General features: G+C 33.6%; 2 protein-coding genes across 2 annotated transcripts in view; one reads left to right on the top strand and one right to left on the bottom strand.

Annotated features, from left to right (window-relative positions):
• LOC114332467 (uncharacterized) overlaps positions 1 to 15,102 on the bottom strand; it is a 130,940-nt gene that overhangs the window by 47,435 nt on the left and 68,403 nt on the right. The window lies entirely within an intron of this gene.
• Positions 1,096 to 12,320, top strand: LOC114332473 (RCC1-like G exchanging factor-like protein). Its single transcript, XM_028282268.2, has 7 exons — positions 1,096 to 1,289; positions 1,346 to 1,506; positions 4,079 to 4,473; positions 4,865 to 5,037; positions 7,605 to 7,766; positions 8,773 to 9,032; positions 12,112 to 12,320. Exons 1-7 carry the CDS (start codon positions 1,181 to 1,183, stop codon positions 12,187 to 12,189), a joined length of 1,338 nt encoding a protein of 445 aa, XP_028138069.2. The 5' UTR covers positions 1,096 to 1,180; the 3' UTR covers positions 12,190 to 12,320.

The raw sequence follows: 15,102 nt of genomic DNA, 5'->3' as shown, positions 1-15,102 counted from the left end.
TCACCAGGGAAATGAACCAATAAGTTTTCAATTTAAAAATCTTTTAGTAATATTTTTAATATTTTTCAATATTATTAATGTCGCTATTAGGATTGAAAAATTTAGCTTTCAATTGCCAGATGGCGCTAGTCACCTAACTCATTCACGTCAGTTGCGGTGTGGGGGATAAACTCTCGTTGTTGGTCACTTGGAGTATGGAGCAGCAGGCCTACGTCTCTCCGATGAGACTCCAATAAGAGTCGAAAATCGTCGATTTAGAGTGCTGAACTGCGCTCCGTATTCTAAGTGAAAAATAAGATTGTTTTGCCTTCGCATTGCAACTGAATAAAAATGGTATAAGTACATTTTTATTTTTATATTAGTTTACTCCTATAGTAACTAGGTCCATTTTCCGTTGGAACTTTACCAAGCTGCAGACGGGGGTTGTGAATTGCATATAGTGTAGAATTCCTTCCCTTTTTGTCTTCACTACAGCATCCATTTGGCTTGCATATTGTAGAAGCCTTTGAGGTGTCACCAGGGAAATGGACCAATAAGTTTTCAATTTAAAAATCTTTTAATAATATTTTTAATATTTTTCAATATCATTAATGTCGCTATTAGGATTGAAAACTTTAGCTTTGTTAATCTCTTCGTGTATTCGTGATCTAACATCCTATCAATGTGTCCAGCCCATCTAATAAGTATCTGCACTTTAACGAATTTTACAATATCGGATCGGTGTAATATTATAATACTTATAGCTCCCCGTGCGTCACCAGCTTTATGATGGATGAGTTTAGATTCAAAGTGTATGGGTGAAATGAGGGTGAAAGCAAGGTAAAGGCGGTAAAGGGTTTAGGCATGATACCATAAATAACTTTATTTATAGTATCATGGGTTTAGGTATTGTAAATATGGATCAAATATATTTGGGTCCATCCTAATGGGATTATTTGCTGAGTGTGCCTAAATTAGTTATGGCTTTTATTCATCATAAATGTAAAACTACGAAAATTGTGGTAATCTATTTTTCGATTTATGCTTCAATATTTATTATTTGAATCCAAAAATCTAAATGGCTGTAAACCTTAGGCATAAAGGTCAACTTTTTAAACGTCAGTCAAACATTCATAAAATCCTAACCTCAATTTGAATGCTTGATCAAAAATCAAAAACAAAGTTTATTTAAAACTTTTTAATGAATAAATTCAGTCGGTTAGTGTCTAATGCACCAAAATGCAGTAGATCTCTAAGTGGAGTTAAAAGAAAATATCCAATAAATCGTGAAGAGGAACAAAAACTTCCTGGTAGGTTTATTTTTCATTGTACATATCATGTAAAACAATTAATGTGCTGTTTGTAGTATTCGAATACAAAACCAGTAAAACTAACTATAGAAGAGTATTTTCTTGGGGAAATATATATACGGGAGCTTTGGGCAAGCCATATAAAACCAGTGAAAAACTAGAAAAGCAACAATGTCTCAAATATCCTAAGAGGATAGGATTTGGTGAAAGACAAGAGGTAAGCACTAAATATTCGATTATTTTATTTCCTTCACTAGCTTTACAACTCAGGGTGAGTCTTCGCTACATCCACTATAGCCGTCCATCTTCTAGGATCTTGCGCTTTCATTTCCCATTGTTGTACCCCAATTCTAGATAAATAAGCTTCAACATCATCCTTCCATCTTTTTCTGGGACCGCTTACTGATCTTCTACCATCAGGCCTCTCAAAAAATAGTGTCTTGAGGCTCTCTGTTTTCCTCTGATCTTACCACATGACCTGCCCATCTTATATGGTTAGCTTTTATAATAATATGTCTTTTATATGTATGAAAACGATGTTTTCAGTGCCGTACAGAGTCACCAATTCAGCATTACAGCACCTTCTCCACTCTTCTGTCAATTTATCTCTTTAGCCTCTTAGGGCCGGTATTTCCAACCTCACTTGAGCCAAAGCTTACTTTAAGCCTTTGCTTAAGCTTAGATCCCTGTATTTCCACTTTAATTTGAGGCTTAAGCCTAGGCTTAAACCAAATAATTTTAAGCTTGCGTGGGAGTTGGTTTAAACCTTTGCTTAAAATTTGTTTTCTGTTTTTTGAGGTTATTTCTATAGATTATTAATTATAGAGTTGTTTTTAAAACCAACTTTTAAGTAATAACGTTATTATTGGATTATTAAATAATAATCTATTAATTTATTAATCGTAATAATGATTATTAAAATTCTTACTACTTTTGGAAGGTGTAGGCACATGAAAATTGTTTATTTCTACAATGCTTGGTAGGTATATTTATTTTACAAAAATAAACTTACATTCCAATTTGACATTTTAAGGAATATATCCAATAAACAAAATTACAAAGACGGATCTATTGCTTATGCAAAATAACAGTAAAAATATAACCAGAGAAAATATAGACAATAAACTAAAAACACATGTACCATGTTTACACAAAATTAAGTGAAGTAAAAATAACATTGATACAAATGACAAGATAAAATTAAATGTCAACAGTAGTGGTTTTTACCTCAGAACAGTTAGCTCTGGCACTTTGACGTATTCAGAGGTACCAAACCAATTAACTTTACAGTTGAGCATCAGTTTAGTTAAGAGGATCGGTACGTTACAAATTTTGTATAGGTAGTTTTTAAGAAAGTGTTTCGGAGAAGTGTTTACGAACCCCAGGAACAATACGACTCAAGTAAACAATTAGAGTGATGTTTAAAAAGAAAGTGTTCGTGGAAAGGTTGTCAATAACCACCGATAACTCATATTCTAGTAAATAAGATAATAGGTTATTAAATTTGTAAAGAGGATTAATGTGGAAAGTAAAATTGAAATGGGGAATATTATTTTTTCTTGAAATCCATTAAGATATTTAGAAAAAGGAAAGTTTGTTTTGGTAAATACGGATAATTGAAAGTTGCTTGGGATTGGTTGATTTTTGAATGCTGGAAGGGGTATTTTGGAAGGAGGAGAATAAATGAGCAATGAGAGTCAGTGGTGTTTTGAGCGAGGAGAGGCGAAGTCCAGTTTTCGAGAAGAGTGTACAAAAAAGTGAAACGCCGGGTTAGTTAGTTTTGTTTTTGAAAATTAAAAAGTAAGATATCGTGGAACGAGTGATAGGCTGAGTCGAGATAGTATATAACTCCTTGAGTCTAGAGTATCCCGGTTTGTTGAGGTGTTTAAAAAAGGTGGAACACGGCATCAGGAGAAGGCAGGAACGAGTGCTGTACGAGGCGTAGTTTTCAAAGGAACAGAGGCATTACTGGAAGACTTGGACGAGTCGTTGGATCGCAACCCAAGCCAATAGGAAACGTGTTTTGTGTGAAGACATTGTCAAATCATCAGTAAAGGTCAGTCTAATTTGTTATGACATGAATGGATGGTTTGTGTATTAAATACCACATTGAAAATTGAGCCACACAATCACTATTAAAAAAATTTTAACAAACCTAAATCAATTTGTTACTGATAAATCATAATAGTTCATTATAAATAAAATAAATTTGGAGACAAAAAGAAATAAGATTCCCATTTTTGTAACTGTTGTATTAAATAAAGATAGAAAGATAAGATATAAGAAATATTAAGCAGTTATTGCCATTTAGATAAAATAAAGATTTTTATAATTTCTAATTGAAATCCGTATGTGTGTATTATTTTACTCTCTTTTATCTATCCCGATTAGGAATCCACTGAGAAATACTTTGAAGCCACGAAAGTAAGTAATTGATATTATAATTTAGCCCTGAGATTGACACTATATTGGTATTTGATCTGTTTGATTAATGAGATAATTATTGATTAATTAATTAAGATAAATTACATCTGAGAACATCATTAGATCTCAAAAGTAAGATCACAACAATACATATTTTGTAAATTATAATAATTTGACTCATATCTAGTATTTATATTTTGGTTTTTGTAAATATAGAAATTTCTCGACGAGAATTTTCTGGGCAAGAATATTCTCGTTCTTAAGAATATTCTCTTTTTACATCACTACTTGAAAGTGAAAAATTTTTTTCAGTTTTCTATCATTTTTTATTTGATTATGTTATGCTAAAGATTATTTATTTTTAGGTCACAACAGCTGCATGTGGCTTTGGTTTCACCGTTTTTGGTGTAAGAAGTGAAACAAATCAAAAAATATGGGGCACAGGTATTAATACTGATTCTCAAATTGGCTATCATGAAGTAAGGAGAGATCATCCCTTAGAAGTACTTTTTTACCCCAAACCAATTGACTTACCCCTTAAAGAACCTGGAAAAACAAAAGTACTGAAAATATCAGCAGGTAGGGCTCATTTATTAGTACTGACAGATGAAGGGGTGTTTACTTTAGGAAATAATGCTTATGGACAATGTGGTAGGAAGATTATTGAAAATGAAGATTACATTAGAAGTAACTATATCAATCACATTCAAGATATAGATGGGAAAAATATAGTGGATGTCACATGTGGACAAGATCACAGGTAATGAAGGGTATAGTAGGCTCGGAAATTAGCTAGAAAATTTAAACCTAATATAACGAAATTTAGTTTGGCAACATTGCATGAATACCAGGTCTTCTTAATATCGTACCGTGAATATCAACAGAACCGTAATTTAGTCCAGACAAGTTAATATATTTTTTTACTAACAAAAATGAGATGTTTTAACCAAATAATGTATCAAATATGATGTGCAAAATAATTTTGAATTCGGTTCCGTAAATGAACTTGCTTTTTTGTCCTTAAAAGTAGAAAAATATGTAGTTTAATTTCTACTGCGTAATATTTATCTTCTAATAATTTTAACTGTACTAATATGCAAGTGTTTACTGTAAGTTCTAAAATGACTAATTTAAATGTAAGTTATTTTTAGCCTCCTTTTGACTGAAGATGGGTGTGTATATTCTTGTGGATGGGGAGCTGATGGCCAAACTGGTTTGGGACATTTTGAAAACTGTAGTGAATTTACAAAAGTTAATGGTGACATTCAGTATGAAAAGATAGTTAAGTTGTCGTCAAAGTCAGATTTTGTGTTGGCGTTGAATGGTAAGTTAGTAAATCAATTCATCATCATCATCAGCCCATAGTCGTCCACTGCTGAACATAGGCCTCGTCGAAAAACTTCGATTCAGATATATCTTGCGCTGCTGCAATCCATTTGGTACAAATCCTCTTTATGTCGTCAGTCCATCTTGTGGGTGGTCTTCCCGGGTTTCGTCTATCCGCTCTCGGTCTCCACTCCAAGATTTTTCTGGTCCACCGATCAGCTTTCATTCTATCGACGTGTCCTGCACACTTCCATTTTTTAATTTTGGCTATGTGTTTTATAATGTCTTCTACACCACTTCTACGGATTTCTTCATTTCTTACCCTATCTCTTAACGTTATGCCTAACAATGATCTTTCCATTCTACGTTGCGTCACTTGTAGTTTTCGTGCAGATATCCTTGTTAGAGTAAGTGTCTCTGCGCCATATGTAAGAACAGGCAGGACACATTGATTAAAGGCTCTTCTTTTTAAGGTCAAAACGGCAAACAGGTGTATGTTTTCAAAAAACTTTTGATAGTGTGTAAAAAATATTTTATTATCAGCTAAGTACTTTCGACACATAAGGTGCCATCATCAGAGCTTCGTCCTCTTATAAAACCTTCATAGAAGAGCAATTGCTAAACGACACAATAAAAAACATGGATACTGGGCAAAAGCCACAGATATAGGGTATAATAACCCTTTAAAGTGAATAAAATCACATCTAAATTCTTTTAATAATTAATAAGACAACATGGCTGATCAAACCACTTTGAGCCCACGTGAACAGCAGATCAGCTGAGGAAGACTAGCCTAAAAAATGGGTCATTTTTGATGTCTCGTATCTCCTAAACCTGTTGTTCGATTTAAGTAATGTTTTTAATGTGTTATAGCCTTATTCTTTAACAATATCGCTGTAATAATATTCTTGCTAGACAGGTAAAAATTTCATTGTATACCGGGTGTACGAATCGAACTGTTTTTTTTTTCCTGAAAGTTCGCAACAACCTGTGGAATATTCCAGCATTTATAAGATACTGAAATTAAAACCGGTTATAGATTCATGTCTTCTTAACATTCTGTTTTTTTGATATATTCGCGTATGTTGGATATTACAAAAGTTAGGTACTTTAATAAGTGCGACAAACTTTATGGGGTAATTCTGCATTAAAAAATAATGACAGTTTGCTTTATAATCGGATGTCCGCAAATGTTTTGTTTCCGAGATACGGGATGTTGAATTTTTTCTTACAAACTGACGATTTATTTATTGCTTTAAAACCGGTTGAGATATGCAAATGAAATTTAGTGGGTTTTAAGACGTGTTATTGCACAATTTTTGACATACAATTAAGAATTTTATATTCACCATTAGCGCGCATACGGGTAATATGATATGAATGTTGAATAACTATCTCCTAAAACCTACCAAATTTCATTTGCATATCTCAACCGGTTTTAGGGCAATAAATAAATCGTCAGTTTGTAAGAAAAAATTCAACATCCCGTATCTCGTAAACGAAGCATTTGCGGGCATATGTTTATAAAACAAACGGTCATTATTTTTTTCATGCAGAATTACCCCTTCAAGTTTGTCGCACTTATTTAGAAACACCCTGTACTGATGAAGAACATGGCTAGTTGTTAAAGTACCTAACTTTTGCATTATGAAACATGAGCCAATGAATCAAAAGACAGAGTGTTAAGAAATCCTGAAGCTATAGTTGGGTTTTAATTTCAGTGTTTTATACATGCTAGAATATTCCACAGGGTGTTGCGAACTTTGAGAAAAAAAAACACAGTTTGATTCGTACAGCCGGTATACAATGAAAATTTATCTCTTTAGCAACAATATTATTACAGCGATATTGCTAAAGAATAAGGCTAAAAAATGTTAAAAAAATTACTTAAATCGGACAACAGGTTTAGGAGATAGAAGACATCAAAAATTGCCAATTTTTTGGGGTGCCCGTTTTCTCTGACGCGCAGTGTATTAAATTTTTTATTTTATATGAAGTCCCTCTAGAATTGATAGGTTGGTTCTATGTTCTGTGCAGAACACACATAGAATTCTTCTATAGACCCACATTTCGAAGGCTTTTATCTTACTTCTATCGACTTTTTTGATAGCTCATGTTTCAGATCTGTTTGTAGCAATGGAAAAAATAAGGGCATTGACCAACCTGAGCTTAATAATCCTTGTTATTGTGTTAATGTTCAGACTTTTCATATTTTAATTAATTTAGCTGCTGAGGTTCAGGCCCTTGCTAGTCTAAGCGATATTTCTGAAGAGCAATCGACATTGTTGGTTGTAGCCCAAGTATAAAAATCTGTCTACTACGTTCTTTACTTCACATATGCGTGGTAGATTATTATTTGCCTTGTCTACGATCATTATTTTTGTTTTTCCAGTGTTGATCTGAAGTTCTTTGCTTATCAGGCTTAATTGTTTGATGATAATAAACATTTCCCGTTCTTTCGTGATAGTATGTGGCTGTCTAATTTCTTCTTCTGTCTTTCTCTTTTCTTTAGTCTGTGATAAACGAGAATACGAAGATGTAGTTATTAATTAAAGTCTTTTGTAGATAAAGGACAAGTTTTTGGCTGGGGAAACACAGAATACAGTCAGCTAACTTTGGATAATGGAAATCAACAGATTTTTTCACCTATGCATATAAAAATGTTGGACAAGCTGGGACCAATTAAGAGTATAGCCAGTGCTGGATCTTTCTGTCTTGTTTTAAATGGTACGTATACAGGGTGTTTCATTGGGAAAGTAACATACGTTAACTGTAGAAAGAGGACACTTAGGCGGTCTGAAAAATACCATACTTAATGGGTCTTACTTCATTAATAACAGAGATACTGGGTGTTTTATCTATTTTGCCATTTTCTTATTTGGTTCATAACTTTTTAACCATACTGTATATTTATTTTATATTTGGCACGCAAATATTTTTCCAATATTTTTTATCCGGCCCTGGATTTTTTATAATTGTAAATAAATTAATTGATTGGGCACCTTAAATAAACACCTTAACTTTTGTGTTAAATATAAAATAAATATACAGTGTGTTTAACAAGTTTTAAGTCTTATTTCAATTTTTTTTCTACTTCGAGCTCTCGCAATTCGCATAATTTCAGAATTCAAATTCAAAATTTTACCAGAAAAATAATTTTGCCAAAAATTAAAAGTATACCAATAAATTTAGTTTTTCATACTTTTATCAAATACAAAATCCATTTTAAAAAAATTTAATGTACAGGGTGTTGTTTTTGGGTCGGAACATTTTGCCAATATTTTTTAATCCGGACCTGGATTTTTTACAATTATAAATAAATTAATTGATTGTACACCTTAAATAATATTTCCGTGCCAAATATAAAATAAATATACGGTGGGGTTAAAAAATTATGAACCAAATAAGGAAATGGTAAAATAGATAAAACACCCAGTATCGTTGTTATTAATGAAGTAAGACCCATTAAGTATGGTATTTTTGAGACCGCCTAAGTGTCCTCTTTCTACAGTTAACGTATGTTACTTTCCCAATGAAACACCCTGTATAAGTAGAAGCTTTGTTTAGAAAATAATATGGCAATTTATAATTTCATGGATACAAAATGTGAAAGCTTGAATTTCGTAACTTTTTTAACTGTAGAGGGGAAACACCAAACATTTATTTATAACTTTTGGTGAAATTCCTTCTACAGTTTTATTGAATCAAACATAAACTGTATGTATTTTTGTAGATACCGGGCAAGTGTTTTCCTGGGGCTATGGTTTGTTAGGTTGTGGTCCAAATGCTCAACAATCAAAAGAACCCATGCACATTCCAGATGTCTTGTTTGGCAAAAATGAGTACAATACTGACAGTAAAGTAGAGAAAGTGGAGTGCGGACTGTACCATGGTGCTGCAATAACCAATTCTGGAGATTTGTATATTTGGGGCAGGAACAAAAATGGATGTTTGGGACTAGGACATGAAAAAGATCAGTACTTTCCGTTAAAGGTAACATACAACTTAAAATATCAAATAATATCTATAAATTAGTTTAAAAAGTGTAATATTATTTAGTATAAGAATATCCTGAAGTGTAAAACAAATATTAGCTAAGCCTGGGAGCAATATATCTGCCAAATCGTTGTAGATTTTCGAAAACCCTGTGACAACATAAACAGAAATAAAATATATACTTTAATTATGCAAGAATTTGGTATACCAAGGAAATTGGCATGACTCACGCAGAAGCACAAGTATGAGTGCAAAACCAAATGCAGACGACATCGACATTGTAGCTAGGTCCACAGAGTCTTTAACTGAGGGATTTCGATCATTAAGGACGAATGGGACTAAGAATAATAATTGATGATTTAGAACTGGAAGGTTGGACATCTTCACATACGCTTGCTGTTAAGGTATATGATGAAGATATGAAAGTTTGATGAACCTAACGTTGTAAAATTCATTAAGATAGCATGTCTTAGATGGATAGGGCTTATAATCAAGCAAGAGGAAAGTGCAACAGTAAGAAAAGTTTTTGATCGAAGAGTGCAACGAGCCAGAGAAAGACTGAGAACTTAGGTGGCAAGACAACATAGAGAACGACTTAAAATATATTGGAGTTAGAGCATGGAGACAAATTACCAGAGATATAAGTGAATGGAGGCTATTTCTGAAGGTTCTGGCTCATAACGAGCTGTGATGCCAATTGCCAATGGTGATGATAATGAATAAGTCTAACAGAATAATCTAACAGATTGTGATGTTCACAGACAATGTAAACTTGATTTGACAAAACATAAGAGACATTACAGAACTTTATATGGAGCTTGAACAGAACACCTAGTAGAACGTTTAGTAGAGCTACAGTAGGATGTCAGCCAGTAGGAAGAGCAAAGCAGAGGTGTATAGATGAAGTAAGAACAAGAACCATACAAAAGAGATATTGAGGATGGATAACTGAAGGAGAGCCGCCAAGGTAAGGGATGCTTGGAGGTGGATTCTGGGGGAGGCCAAGGCCCAACTTGGGCTGTAGCGCTATACTTCATCATCATCATGGTGCTACAGCCCTTAGAGGGCCTCGACCTTCTCAAGCGTTCTACGCCATTCTGTTCTGTCCCTTGCCTGCACTTTCCAGTTGCCGACTCCGATCTTCTCGGCATCTTGTGTTACCCCGTCCATCCACCTCAACTTTGGTCTACCTCGTCTTCTCATTCCCACGAGTTGAGCTGTTAGAATCCTTTTTATCATGTTCGATTCAGGGGCTCGGGCTACATGTCCTGCCCACTGCAGGCGATTTCGCTTAATTATAGTGATAATATCTTTTCCACCAAACGTTTGCTTGTAGATATTCTGCAGTTCAAAGTTATATCTACGCCTCCATATTCCGTTCTCACAAACCGCTCCGAATATCTTGCGTAGTACCTTTCTTTCAAAAATTGATAGAGGGGATTCATCTGTTTTAGTTAGCGTCCATGCCTCTGAGCCATATGTGAGAACGGGGACTATCAATCTTCTATACAGCCTTATACGAGTTTTTTGAGACAGACGTTTGTTAGATAAGTACTTTGATAACACCTGTTTGCAATTATTATTCGCCTTTTTATTTCCTCAGATGTGTCATTATTGGGGTTAACCGATATCCCTAGATATATGAACTCTTTGACCGCTTCGAAGTTTTGGTCAGTGATGATTAGATCTGCATCAACATTTCCAGCTCTTGTGTTTGTGTTGGTCGCCATGAATTTTGTTTTATTTTGATTTATATGTAACCCGATTAGTTCTGCTGCTGCTACTAGATCGGTTAGGATTTCCGCAGTTCTCGCCCTGGTTCTTGTTATAATGTCCACGTCATCTGCATATACAAGAATTTGGACTGATCTATTAAATATTGTTCCTCTGCTATCTAAATTAGCGTCTCGTACAACTTTTTCTAAGGCTACATTAAAAAGCTGACACGCCAGCGCATCTCCCTGCCTTAACCCCTTATGTATTTCGAATGGGGTTGATGAGTCGTTTTGAATTTTTACTGCTGATAGCATCTTCGCCATTGTCACTTTTATCATAGATATGAGTTTTTTTGGAATTCCCAACTCATTCATAGCATTGTAAAGACTTGGTCTTAAGACACTGTCATATGCCGCCTTAAAATCGACAAAAATATGGTACATATCTATGTTAAACTCTTGCGCTTTTTCGAGGATCTGTCGTAGTGTAGCGCTATACTGCCGTCCTCAATTAAAACGCGGTTTCTGCAAAAAAATTGAAAATCGAGTTTTTGCTATATGTGGTTTCCTTGTGACCTTATTGATGCTTCTGCAATGTCTGAAAGCCGTATCATTTTATTTACTACCAAAATAAACAAATTGGAATATGCTATATGTGCTAAATTTCAATAGTTGTTTAATTAAAGTGCGGTCTGTACAAAGTACTCAACTAAAAAGCGGTATGTGCTAACGAGTAGCAAGTATCATCTACTTATCGCGTTTTAATTGAGCACAGCGCATTTACCGCGGTTTAACTAAATTATTTTTTCATTTTTTAAACATTACGATTATTTGTATTTTGAACATTTATGACCTGTAGGTATTATTATAGTATAGTATAAGCTATTTATTTTTCTTTTTTGGTAACTATTCTTCCTTGCAAAAAATCCTATTTGTAAATAAAATGCAGATACGGCACTATTTCTGATCCAGTAATATGTCCGCTGCTCAATTAAAACGCGGTATATGACTTTTTATTTACAGCTTTGAGAAAAACTTAACTGTTTTTTTTTAAGAATATATTTTTAAATAATGTTTAACTATCATTAGAACATGTTTTGCGTTAAAAAGTTGTCAAAACATAATGAGTCCCGAGAAAAAACTTTGAGAGCCGATTTCTCGGTTTTAAGTTGGCTGCACATACCTGTATAGGAGAAAGAATATCCTTCTATAATTATTAATCTTAATTTTATTTTGAAGCAACTCAACGTGATTCATTTTGTAAATAAAATCTCTGTGGTCAATGGCATATTGATGTGTTATTAATGTTTTGATGTTGATTGTTTGAATACCTAATGAAAAGACTGCATTTTGTGTTTTAGGTTGCAATTGGGGGCTATGTGGAACAAATACATTGTGGGGTGGACCACTGTATAGCTATTTGTAAACCATTTATTTGAAGTAACCAAAGTTTTTATATAAGCTGGAGAATACAAGAAGATTAGAAACTTTGAGATAATTTATTGATTTTGTTTGTAAATGAAGAATGTAACATTAAGTAAAACGTGTTATAAAGTTAACTTTTTGTATATTCATTGTTTAATTATTTTTTACTACTGGTTGCATTTATCTTCAACAAAATTTGTCTGGTGAATTAGTTATACAGCAAACCAAATTTTACTTGTGACTGACTTCAAAAATATACAATTTGTTCTTTCTATACTCCATCTAATTTACTTACCGTTGCACGTCATCCGCGTCATAGCCCGAGACGTCACATGATACCAACACGAAATATTTAGGCGGTAGGTGTGTTCTATTTTAGAATCTCTTTGCCGAGTACACTGGCGTTACAGCCACTAGGCATATTTTATTATATACGCGTAGAAATAATATTCAAAGATTTCTATTAATTTTAACTTAAAGAAATACACAATAATATGTTTCATTTAATTTGTATAAATCGATTATAAAGCGTTTTTATGAAGCACATTTGTTCGGAATACACTGTAACTATAATCGAACGAAGGTGATATTTTGGCATAATTTGGTAACATTTATTTGACAGTTGCGGTGATGACACTTCATATTTGTGTATATTCTTTACTCTCAGTATTTGTTTCATTATATTTATTGTTTTTATTATGTACTTTAACGTAAGATTATAACTTAATTCTTGTTTTATATTTCTAAAGTTTTTATTTATTTACATTGAATATTAATTTGTTTTGCTGTATAATCCACTTCCGCAAAAATTGTGTGATGTATTTGATTAAAAATGAATTCAAGAATTTTTTGTAATTGGGCAACAATGTCAAATTAGATCTCTAACGTAAATAATGACGTGCAACGGTAAGTAAATTAGACGGACTGTATTTAATTTTCAAGCTGTTATTTTTGTTTCTGGTGTATAGTCCAGAGAAATAAGGTTTTTGTTGGGACACTTGACCAGCCAGGTTGCAAATGGGTTTTTTTGGCTACTATATGCCTAATACATTATAAGAACAAAAAATGCCCGTCACAGTTCGGACGAGAATTTTAATTATTAACAAATAAGTCTCAAAAATGGCAATTTTTTCGTTTAAATCGCTACAGGTAAAAATGGGGTAATTAAATATTTTATTTGGAGTATTCATCGTTTAGTAGATGAGCAAAGGTTTAAAATGGCGGTTTTTGAATTTTGGTCACGTCATTTGTTGCTTCGGAAATTGCAAAATAAGGGTAAAAGTTGGAAAATGAAAAATTTTCTGTAACTTTTGCGAAAATGAACTGAAGACTTTGATATTGCACAAAAAGTTGAGTCAAACAGCATATAAATATAATGTACAAAAAATTTCAAGGCGATTGGTCAATTAGTTTAAATTTTATTCAATTTGTTTATCCTATAGCAGTGGCGGTTGGTATATAAGTGCTGCGGAGCTGCAGAACCACCAAAATAATCCAAACAAAATTACTTTGAAAATTAAATAAAAAATATCACTACTTATAAAATCTAAATTCATTTAGATGGTTTTCGTGCATGGCCGCCTTTATTTTAATCTGTCGTCCGTCGCATCTCATGGCGATAGCAAGTCCCACTTATTTGACCGGACCGGTGCTACTCCGAGCTGTGAACTGTTAAAGATATCCCCGATAACACCCGCTCAACCCTCGCCTACACTTTTCAGGCGACGACTGAAAGCAATATTTGAGCTGCATTTGTCGCAGTTCGAACTAGTGTGTAGAAACCTACGTTTATTGTAATTTTAAATAATCGGTGATCGCGACGCGACGACTGTTAAAATAAATTGCCCTGCACGTAATTCGGTATTTATATTAAGTATATGAGAATAAAAGTGCTGTTCAGGATGGATGTTATTTATAATTTGATTAATGTTAAGAGATTCTTTAAATATTCTTATGACGAAAAACTAGAATTAAAATGCAAAGGACGTCCTTTGCCGGATATTAAAATCGAAAAAGAAGGATCAAGCCGAGGGAAAAATTACAAACGACAATTTAATTGCGATATTTATACGAGAAATAGTTGGATATGTGGCTGCAACAGAAAAAACGCTCTTTTCTGTTTTCCTTGTGTACTCTTTGGAGGTGATAAGTCATGGACGCAAGTTGGTGTAACAGACTTAGTACATTTAAGTGATAAAATAAAAAAGCACGAAACTTCTAAGCATCATTTGCACAATCAAATGGAATATGCTTTATTAGGCTCCGTGAATATTAAAGAACAGTTAGATTCTGCATACTGGATAAATATTCAAAAATTCAATGAAGCTGTAACAAAAAATAGGTATGTTCTCTCAAAAATTATAGACTGCATAAAATTTTGTAGTGTTTTCGAATTGGCGCTTCGGGGACACGACGAGACACAAACATCCGACAATCCTGGAATTTTTCGCGGTCTCATAAATTTTACTGCTGAATTGGATAGAACTTTAGCACAACACTTGGAAGAATCGACGGTTTTTAAGGGCATTTCTAAAGAAATTCAAAATGATATTTTGGACTGCATGTTGGAATTATGCCAGGATAAAATTTTGGAGGAAATTCGGGAATCTCCATATCTAGCTGTCATGGCCGACGAGACTACAGACATTTCAGCAAAATCACAAATGGTTGTAGTATTTAGATATTGTCGAAATGGAGCACCGGTAGAACGATTTTGGACATATTTGGTACCTTCAAAATTAAATGCAGATATTTTAAGCAAAAACATTTTCAGTGTTTTGGATCCTATCCTGGAAAACTCAAATAATAAACTAATTGCTCAGAGTTATGATGGGGCAGCGGTCATGTGTGGACAGCACGCAGGAGTTCAAGCCAGAATCAAAGAAAAATATCCATTTGCTCATTTTGTACACTGTTACGCGCATCAA

The sequence above is a fragment of the Diabrotica virgifera genome, chromosome 1 (assembly GCF_917563875.1).
Source record: "Diabrotica virgifera virgifera chromosome 1, PGI_DIABVI_V3a".
Taxonomy (NCBI): Eukaryota; Metazoa; Arthropoda; class Insecta; order Coleoptera; family Chrysomelidae; genus Diabrotica; species Diabrotica virgifera.
Note: the sequence above shows the minus strand (reverse complement) of the source record. Positions and strands in the feature narration are given on the sequence as shown.